A 10466-nucleotide genomic window follows, 5' to 3' on the forward strand; every position below is an offset into this window, starting at 1 on the left:
TGTGTGTGTGTGTGTGTGTGTGTGTGTGTGTGTGTGTGTGTGTGTGTGTGTGTGTGTGTGTGTGTGTGTGTGTGTGTTAGAGAAATGTACAGATCTGTTGTTGGTGCATGTGCTGCACTGTGGGTAAGATTCTAGGTAGAATAAAGCCTGATTTCACTGACTCTTTAAGGCTCTGACGCAGTTGCAGTGAGCACATATGACTGACGTCTGGATGACTTCTGTCTCCTGAAAGCAAAAAGAACAAAACATTTTAAGAATAAAGACATTGTCACTGCAATCTAAAGTCACTTTTCATGTTATATAATGAACTAAATTCATTAATTCATCCTTTCAGTCATATTTCAACCTACTGTTTAACTATTTTGGTTCCTTAAATGATCAAAGTTAGTAACCAATCAATCTACCTCAGAGATTTAATTAGACTCAACTAGACTTCTAAAAAGGTATTTGATATATGAAATTAAAATTAACAGCAATCATTATATACTGTATATTCAAACTTCGGGCCATAACATTTTTATGCATTGGTGATGTCTCAGCAGACAATATTTTAAAAAAATATATGATTATATAAGAGAGACCCAAGTCTTGAAAATGAAAATGTGCACATATTTAACTACATCATGTTCAGTGTTATAGTTACAGTACTATGTAGAAACGCTCTGATATATGGAATTAAAATTTCACAGGACTCATTATATAAATTCAAACTTTCTATCATAAAATTTTTATCCAAATCTGAGATGGTCGAGCAGAAATCTCGTGTTGATTTGAGATAGAATGACCCAAGATAATTGATTGATTTATCTTTTTGGTCATATTTAAACCTAACCTTTAAGTAATAACTCATTTGCTTAAATGATCCACGCCAGTAACCAATGACTCTGACTTAAGCAATGACCACTCTCATTTGATTTTAATGAAATTATTTTACACATATTGTGCACAAGCCCAGCTGCAGGGACTGTGAAGTGAATTATCATGAAAGTTACTGGTTGTAAAACAAACAAAGGCCCACCTTATGACACAGATGGCTATGACAACAATAACCAGAAGGATTCCAATGAACACTCCAGCAATCACCCCTTTTCTTTTTCCAGAGAGGGGTGGGATCACAGCTGCAGTTGACAACAAAATACACATTAGTAACACTTAATGTTTGAAAAAAATGGATATAATGATATTGTGGTGGTAAAGTTTGGCTTTATGTGATGTTTGACACTGTAGGCAGGGAAAGGTCTTAATATTATATTAAGACCTGCCTCTTCATACACCTACCTCTGGAGGCTCTGGGCGTTATACTGAAAGTCTGAGATCCATGTCTGTTTCGTGCCACACAGCAGTGCTGCCCAGATTCCTCAGTGGTGATGTTGGCACTGCTGGATGTCTGGCTGCTTCCTGTGGTTGTAGCTACAGTTCGTCTGCCTTGATGAAAGCTTTTGTCTGCGTCACTGAGACATGCTGCACCCTGGTACCAGATGTATGTGTGCACGGGCGGGTTAGCATCACTGCTGCAGGTCAGAGTCATGGGGAGCTCGTAATCTAGCTGTCCAGCAGGTGACACTGAGATGGTTGTGTTTCGAGGAGCATCTAGAAGGAGGCATTAAAGTGCATTAAAGATGAGTTAAATCTTCAAGTGAGTTTGATTAAATTCAAATCAGTTTTATTTATATAACACCAAATCACAATAACAGTTCTTCAAGGCACTTTATATTGTAAAGTAAAGGCCCTACAATAATACTGAGGAAACAGAGGAAATAAAAACTCTGTAAGAGCACTGCTTGTATCCCTGTTACAAAAGGTTAACCCAGGCTTAATGCGGAAGTTTCTTACTTTTAGAATTTCTCTAGAAAGAGTTAAAATGCTTCGTCAGCAGCACATATTTTAAGCTTGAAAATTTTCTTTCTGCTCTTTGGAGTTCTGTGTGTCAAAACAAGCTTAATAAATAAACAGATGAATGACCTTGTATATAAATGTTGATCTGATTTTTACATTTATAACAAAAGCTTGACTTACACTGCACATCAACTGGTAGTATGGTTGAGTTATGCACTTTGGCTCCAGTTTGCATCTGACAGTAGTAGCTGCCAGAGTCATCTGATTTAACTTCAGTAATATTCCACACCTGTCCAGTGTGTGTTACGCTGTTACTTGTGCTCTTGTGCCAAGTCACATTGGCCTGTGACTCTGCAGGGCTGCAGCAGGCCAAACGTAAGGTTGCACCCTCTGTGATGCCCCTGGATGGATTTGCTAAGGCAGTGACTGCACTGGGGGAGTCTGAAGGGAAAAAAAACCAGAAACAGACAAAGCACATATGTGGTGAGATTATTATTTCATATATTTAAATGGAAAAAACAACCATGAATTACAAAAAGCTAAAAGTCAACAACTTTTAAAACACTATCCTAATAGTTAACTAGTTCATTTTTGTTAATGAGGACAGTATTCAAGGAACAAGCTCTGCAGCTGAAAAACAAAGCCAAAGTAAAAAAACAAAACAACAAAACAGTTCCTCTAACGGTAACTGGAGGCTGACTCTAAAAGTGAGTCAGCCTCCATAGGTGCACATGTAAAAATGCGCAAATAGAGCAGAAGGAAGTACACTTACAGCCTGGTGTCTGTAGTCTTTAGGTACCCGTCCAACAATGCAACAACCAAAATACCACATTTGAGTCTAAAAAAAGTGGTTGGTAAGCCAATGGGTGGAGTGATTTATATACCATTTCTACATGCCTATTTTCTATTTAAAGGTAGGAGGAAACCACTATGAATGCTTTCTATTCCTTTGTTTTTTGGGCCATATCACTATTACATGTGATAGTATGTATGTACTATTTAATTTCTTTATAGATCCACAGAAGACCACCAGTTTTAAAGGACAGGACTCTGATGTTCTCATATGCATGGAGAACCAGACAAGCTATACCAAGACATAGAGCTGAGAGGCTCATATTAAAGCACACACACAGGGAATGTGTTTTAATTTAATGCTAAACACTATTATTCCACAATGTCTTAACATAATCATATAGCTATTTGCTGTCATTTCTCACACCAGCTTTATGTAAGACAGACAAACTCAACTCGATTGCCTCTCAACAGGTTATAATATCTTTTTCTCCCAAGCTCTGCAAATATTAACCCGTCTTTAATGTTTAGCTCTAAGAGTAATTTGACTGCAACCTCAAAAGCATCAAAGGTTATGAAACAGAGTCTTACATCAAGATTACTTAAACCCAACAAGTTGTCGGTTTCACTTCAGCTTCTCATAAATAGCACAAAATGTCAGACAAAGGGTTGCACAAAGGAAACTGTTACTGAATATTGCAATGGTGCTAGAAAAAGCAACGAGCTTTGTTAAGCAGTCATTTAAGAAATACAGTAAGGTAAACTGTAAACGCTGCTAGCTTTAGGTTATTGGACAGTAAATGCTGGTCTCTGACTGCGCTGTGTTTCTGACAACAGGGAATCACACTCAGATCCATTCATCAAGAAAACAAAATAAGAAACAGAGCAAACAGAGATATATTCTGTGACAAGGAAGTTGAGCAACTTACAGAGAAGTTTTTTTTTTTATCTTACTTACAGAGAAGTTGACCAATACATAGCAAACGAAAGAGAAAGACAGACAAAACCACAATGCACATAGAAAATAATAAGAAGGGATGTGTGGTTTGTCTTTAATGGTTTGCCAGGTCATACTGATGTGACTCATCCAGGGTATAAAATGATTATGACAACAGGAGGAAACTCATAAAAATAGATATAAAATAATGTATCTTTTCTTGCGTACTTTGCAAATCTATAAAAGCTTTTGAATGATGGGGGGACGATGCGTTTGCTGATTGCACAGCATCATTGTTAGCGATGAGAATGATATTTTTACTTGTTTAAGGTTCACACCTGCCACCAGGAGCTGTACGCCGGCCTGCTCTGGCATCTTCCCTGTGGAGTGGTTGGTGATGAGGTAAAACACGTAGGTCCCGCTGTCTGACTGCCTTAGATCAGTAATCCTCAGAGAGCAGACCTTGCTTCCTGGTTCTCCCAGGTACTGCACCCTGTTCTGGTAGGATGGATTTGGGAAGATGTGATCGCTGTGGTACACGTATCTAACACAGACAGAGGGAGAAGCAGACAGACTTAGACACCTGTGCTCTTTACGTCCACCCTCGTGTGTGTTTCTGTGACTTCAACACATCATTGTTACCTTGCCGTAATACACCGGCTGTCTTCAAGGCACCACATCTCAGACAAAACCATGTACTTTTGTCCTCCTTCACCTCCTCCACCCTGACAGATACACAGAGCTTTTTAAATCAGTGGATACTGTAAAGTGGAAAATTCTAGATTAACTTGACTGTATCTGTTCAAACCACACCCAAAACATCACCTGTAAGCTTAGCATAAAAACTAATTTTGGCTAGTTTTTTTATCAAAGAACTGACACTTGTTTTTATTCTGACTGCAGTTTTTAGCTCTTAATGCACAGTATAACTGCTAACAATGCCTTCTTTATTGAAATACCTGAGCAGAGGGCCACCCCTCTTCCCTGGTTTCATTGGAGGTCTGCGGGTAGTCATAGGAACACGAGATTTCTATGGAAGAACCAATCACAGCACAGATGGGACCAGATGGGAGATGAACTGACCAATCACCAGCAAGAATACCTGGAATACCAACAAAAAAAACCCTAAATTCTAACCATCACTGTCTTTGCGTGAAGCTCGGATCCCAGCATGACTGCTGCAGCGCTTTTATATATGTACCTACCTTTCAGAGAGAGTGTGACCAAGAGCCAGCAGCTCTGAGCCATGCCTCCATGCATCTTCTGCCTTCTTTGCTGTCTGTTTAGCTGTGGTGCTCTGATCCTCCCAACCTTCTTTGGCTTCACTCTCACCCTGTCTAACAAGGCTTCCTCTTCTAGTCTTTGGGTAATTCAGTGCAGTTGTATGTGTAAGTCAAATGTCAAATTCCCTTTTATACTATCTGCCAACGAGGAACTAGGACCGTGACTAGGCTTTCATGTCAGTAAAGAGAACTTGGTGTGTGTTTGTGTGTGAGAGAGAGGGTGCCGGCTGGTGGATACTGCATGCATCTGCTGACTCAGTGACATTGAGGTCAACAAGTTCAGTATAATATACAAAATAACAGCTGACAGTGTTTGTCTCAGTGAGCTTGTGTTTATATGTCGGTGCGTTGAGCTGCGGCAGGTCTGTAGGGGTCCCGAGAGAGCCCTCGCGCGCGGTTTGTCCACTCAGAAACGTGTGCTGACGTCACTCGTGCCCCTCTCTTGTGCGCAGATGACCGCTCGCAGGACGACCACAGCACACGCACACACAGAGCGACGAAACTAAAAGTTTGTTTTAATTCGTCCAAATGTTCCTCTCTCTCCAGTTAGAAGCGAGCTCTGGTGGTTTTGGTTGACAGGAAGAGCTGTCGTAGAAAACGGCTATTTACTGTTTTTTCTTCGTCTTCTTTGTTGGGGTCAGTAACCTGTGGAGAGAGCAAAAAAAGGGGGGGAAGGATTTACTTGGCAAAAGCTCGGAAAGTTTTGGATTTATCCGTGTTGGCGTTTAAAATTGCTATCCAATTTCTTCCTATTAGAGGTTTTATGGGCCTTCTTTTGATTTGTACATCTTTTTAAAGCGAAAGGCTCCACCTGTAGCTGAGGAAAACAGACAGGTGAGTCATTGTCTGGAAGGCGATTTGAATGGTGTCTTTAAGCCTTGTTGGTTATAGCAGTCACGCTCATTTCGTTTTCTCCTTAAGGAGTTAACCTTGCTCAAGTTATTTGAAATAGTCTAAACTAAAGTTGGCAGTGATATTTTAATTATTTAAAGTTTATATGGCGAGCTTCTTAAAATGCCCTTGGGTCTGTTTAACCTGTTTAATCAGTGACACTCAGCGGTTTAAATTAGTCTCCAATACTCACTGCCAATATTAGCCTACAAACACTTTTCAAACGTCACAGCACAGGTTTTACATTGTGATGTATAGAATGGCAATGTGATAGACTTTTATACAGCCAGGATACATTACTTTAAATGAGATCTTCAGATCTCATTTGTATGTTGTATGTATGCTGTGCTTTTTCAAAAGCAGCAAAAATTGTAACTAATTTTTAAATGATCATCATCCACTTATCTGTTATTACGCACATGTAATTACACTCACTAGCCACATTTTTAGGTCCTTGGCAGCAAACCGATGCATTTAGGCAGGCAGACATGGTTAACACAACCTGCTGAAGTTCAAACCAAGCATCAGATTAGAGAAGAGGAAGGATTTAAGTGACTTTGAACGTAGATTGTTGTTGATGCCAGATGGACTGATTTGAGTATTTCAGAAACTGCCGATCTGCTGGGATTTTTCCAACTCAACTATCTCCAGGGTTTGCTGGGAATTGTCAGAAAAGTAGAAAATGTCCAGTGAGTGACAGTTCTGTGAGAGAAAATACCGTGTTCATGTCAGAGGTCAGAGGAGAATGACCAGACTGCTTTGAACTGATAGAAAGGAAACAGCAACTCAGATAACCACACATTACAACGAAGGTATGCAGAAGAGAATCTCCAAACTTGTCAAACCTCGAAGCAGATTGGTTAATAACAGGAAGTCGAGATTTCAATTCACACAGGCTTATCCTGTGTGTTGTAATCTAAAGCTGGATAATAGGAGACTGAAAAAACATTATCTGCATTGATGAGTCTTGATTTCTGCTGATAGGGTCAGAATTTGGTGTTGCGTGGATCCACGCTGCCTTGTTTTATATGTTCTGGTCGATGGTGGTGGTATAATGATGTGGATTATCTTAATAATGAATATTATAATAAAGAACCATGTTGCAAAGTTCAGATCATCTCAGCCTGGTTTCTTGAGCACTGCAATGAGTTCATGGTACTCAGATGGCCTCCACAGTCACCAGATCTCAATCCAACAGAGTGCCTTTTTGATGAAACAGGAGATTCCTAGCACGGATGTGCAGCCATCAAGTCTGCAGCAACTGTGTGATGCTGTCGAGTGGATATGGACCAAATGTTTCCAACAAATTGTTGAATCTATGACATGAAAAATTAAGGCAGTAGTGAAGGCAAAAGTGGATTTAATCTGGTACTAGCAAGGTGTACCTAATAAAGTGGCAAGTGAGGGTGTAATTCATAGTCAAGCCCAATGTAACAGGAACTTGTTGGAAAGCCTGGATGGGTGCGGGTCTTGGGTATAGAGGATAGACATACATCCTCCGAATTAAACAAAGTCAGTGACTAACAGCTGCTGTAACATCTCAGAGTTTCAGGAATTAATTGAAAATATAAAGATCAGATGTTTTAGAGATCATAAAATTTATCAAAGCAGGTTTTGAGTGAATTGTTTCTGCCCAAAGATAGACTATAGTACAATATTATACTACCCGCTTTATCGATTTTTTTTATCTTTTTTACACAATCCTATCAATGTCATGCTGCCAGACAAAAGGGAGCACCAAGGACTTGGACCATCTGCCTCAAGGAGTCAAGGAGAGGAAGAGAAAGGAAGAAACTGCCGCTGTCGACTGTTGCTTCCTGTTGTGCACAAATGTATGCTGAAAAATTTGTGACTGAAGGAAAGATGGGTGAGTGCGCATGTGAAATATACAAGTCTTTGCAGTCTTATCTCCTGCCTTTCACACACAGACACACACACACACACTCGCACGCATGCATGCATGCATACATATCTGAAGATTGAAATGCTGCGCTGGTCATGCTGCAGCCCATGCTGCCTACTTTCTGTGTCTGGGAAGAGACATCAGTCCACATGACAGTTAACCATTAACTGCTTTTTGCAAAGCTGGCTGTCTCTATGATAGTCACTGGAGTTATTTTTGAGGTTCTTTAAGGGTGAAAAACATATACTTGAACTGGCTGATGTTTTTCTCTTACAACAAGAATAAGCACCCAACCCAAGTAGAAATCTGATATGTCAAAGTCCTTTGCACACTAGCACGGTAAACTGTAACACAATATACTAACTGCAATAACAACATCATCCCTTGGCAATCGTAAACTAACTACTTACTGTAACCTTAGTTCTCTTGTTTTATTCCAACAGCATCAGGGAAAACCAACATTAAAAAGAAACCAGAGACTCCACATGTCCTCCTGTCTTTTGGTATTAGCTAAAATGTGATGTGGCACAGTTTTATACGCAAGTTTTACAGCAGCAAATGACTTGACTGTAATTTATGGAAGGAAAGATAAGATTATTTGCCATGTTATTGCTGAAAGGCACTTGTGTCAGTATGAACTGTGACATTCTGTTTGGGATGTCTACATAAATATGTGACCTTTCAAGAGCTCTTATCATTTTAATCCTAAAACACTGTTTTTATCTCTTTTAAATGTGCTACTTATAAGTTGCTTTCCTTACCTTACACGAGGCACAGCTTTCCAGCATTGAAGCCGATAGTCTCCCAGGAAATGAAGTTTTCCTTAAAATGATTTCCACATCTTCCTCGGTTCTTCTCCTTCGGCAAGGCTTTGCTGTAATTTACTTTCTGTGTTTCAGCATGGGTTTGCGAACCACTAATGCCTCACAGAAAAGGCGTCCACCCAAACACAGGCTGCGTCTTTAATGTGTGTAATTATATGGAAAACACACTTCATCTTAGGTGTGTCACATATGTTGTGGCTAATTTTGTTTTTGTCTGAGCTAAGATTAGGTGGTACGTCATCAGCTTTCAGAGGCAATCTATGTTTGTCTCAACCTCTACATGATTATATACCACGTAAGTGTGAATAAGTAAAGAAAAGGAAATATGCACATGCGTGTAAGCACACTCTTCTCATAGGATAGTGTGTCTGTCTAATTAGATTAATATTTCCTGTGTTCGTGTTTAATTTTAGTCTTGTGTGATAATGACCGCTACATGTATGACTCATAGCTCGTGTTGTAACTTTAGCTGTGTGTGAGGTCTCTTTCTGCTCCTGTACTGTTATTATCCCACTCCTACTGTACCACACCTAGGCTTACTTGATGATGGACATTCCTCTGTTCGTTTTGCGAACCCCTTAAACCTTTTTCCTATTTATATTGCAGGGGATGTGTTTGTTGAAGCAAGATCAGACCTGTTTTGATGAACCAGTTACATAAATATCTGATCTTTCTGGTTTCCCCATGTCCAAATGTCGCTGCTTAGAGGGTAAAGGATGATACATTAGATGCTGACAATGCAGTAAGGAATGGAGAGGGTCAGCAGACCTAATAAACATTAGCATAGCACAGGGGTGTGAAACATAAGGCAGGGGGGCTGAAATTGGACAGACTGCGATCCGGCCCACTGAACAGCTTTTAAAAATGTGACGGAGGGCAGATGTTTTTACTTTAACTGTAGTTTAAATAGGTTTTTATAGTTTTTCCTACTGATAAAAGTCCCACCCACATTTTTTTTCTCAATAGGTTCACAGCAAAATAAAGAAATTAATTATCAGATTTTTTTCTGTAAGCAAGGTCCATAAAGACATGGATGAGCGAGTTTAGTGTGGAAGAACTTGACTGGCCTGCACAGAGTCCTGACCTCAACCCGACAGAACACCTTTGGGATGAATTAGAGCAGAGACTGTGAGCCAGACCGTCTCGTCCAACATCAGTGTCTCACCTCAGAAATGTATTTCTGGAAGAATGGTCCAATAAATACACTTATAAACCTTGTGGAAAGCCTTCTGAGACAAGCTGAAGCTGTTATAGCTGCAAAGGGTGGGCTGACATATTCAATTAAATTTTTCATTATTGATTAGGAATGGGATGTCTCTTAAATTCATGTGCATGTGAAGGCAGATGAGTGAATACTTTTGGCAGTATAGCGTATCATAAAATGCACTGTGGTAACATGACAGTAGTCATGTGGTGTGGTGTTTTTGTGTTTTTTAACTTGGTTTAGGGAGGCTTAACCTGTCATCTGGTGCATAGCTGTTGCTTTTTAACCAGCAGTCAGATGCTACATGCGATGTTAAAAGTATAACGTCCAACATCCCACAGAATGACTAATATGTGACTCATGATTGAGAACAGACATTGGAAACTATAAAAGAGTTTGTGGATGATCTGCACGTCTCTGTGGATTGGTCATGCACTATATTATGATTCATTCTTACCCTTATTTGCCATAAAGACAACAAACCATGGCAACAATCTATCCAGACACACTTCGTAGCAGCTCTAAATTTGGAATTCATGGTAAAATTACACCAAAACAGTGATGTTGCTAATACACACTAACTAAAATGTTTTTGTTGACTAAGCTTGTTGTTAGCAAGAGCTCAGGGCTCAGACTTTGTATCTTGTAAAAACTTTTGTTAGTAGCTTTTATGTTTTGCCAACAGTAAAAAAAAAAAAAAAGTATTTATTTATTGTCATTGTCAAGAACAATGAAATTGCGTTTGGGGCTTCCATACAACCCCAAAAAAAGAAGAAAATAATAAATACCCCTTAAA

At 39.5% G+C, this 10466-nt stretch overlaps 1 protein-coding gene across 2 annotated transcripts in view; it reads right to left on the reverse strand.

Annotated features, from left to right (window-relative positions):
• The window catches only part of LOC102211609 (lachesin), a 6197-nt gene extending 1188 nt beyond the window's left edge, over positions 1–5009 (reverse strand). For both annotated transcript variants that reach the window (XM_005743267.1, XM_005743268.1), the window contains exons 1-8: positions 4771–5009; positions 4525–4667; positions 4208–4290; positions 3904–4109; positions 2017–2277; positions 1279–1590; positions 1019–1118; positions 162–225 (exon numbers count right to left, since the gene is read on the reverse strand). In XM_005743267.1, the coding sequence (XP_005743324.1) occupies positions 165–225; positions 1019–1118; positions 1279–1590; positions 2017–2277; positions 3904–4109; positions 4208–4290; positions 4525–4667; positions 4771–4825 (1221 nt within the window). In that variant the 5' untranslated portion in view covers positions 4826–5009 and the 3' untranslated portion in view covers positions 162–164. The remainder of the gene's footprint in view (positions 1–161; positions 226–1018; positions 1119–1278; positions 1591–2016; positions 2278–3903; positions 4110–4207; positions 4291–4524; positions 4668–4770) is intronic.
• Between the last annotated feature and the right edge of the window lie 5457 nt (positions 5010–10466).

Source organism: Pundamilia nyererei, unplaced genomic scaffold (assembly GCF_000239375.1).
Source record: "Pundamilia nyererei isolate P.nyererei 1_Seehausen unplaced genomic scaffold, PunNye1.0 scaffold00129, whole genome shotgun sequence".
NCBI classification, from domain to species: Eukaryota; Metazoa; Chordata; class Actinopteri; order Cichliformes; family Cichlidae; genus Pundamilia; species Pundamilia nyererei.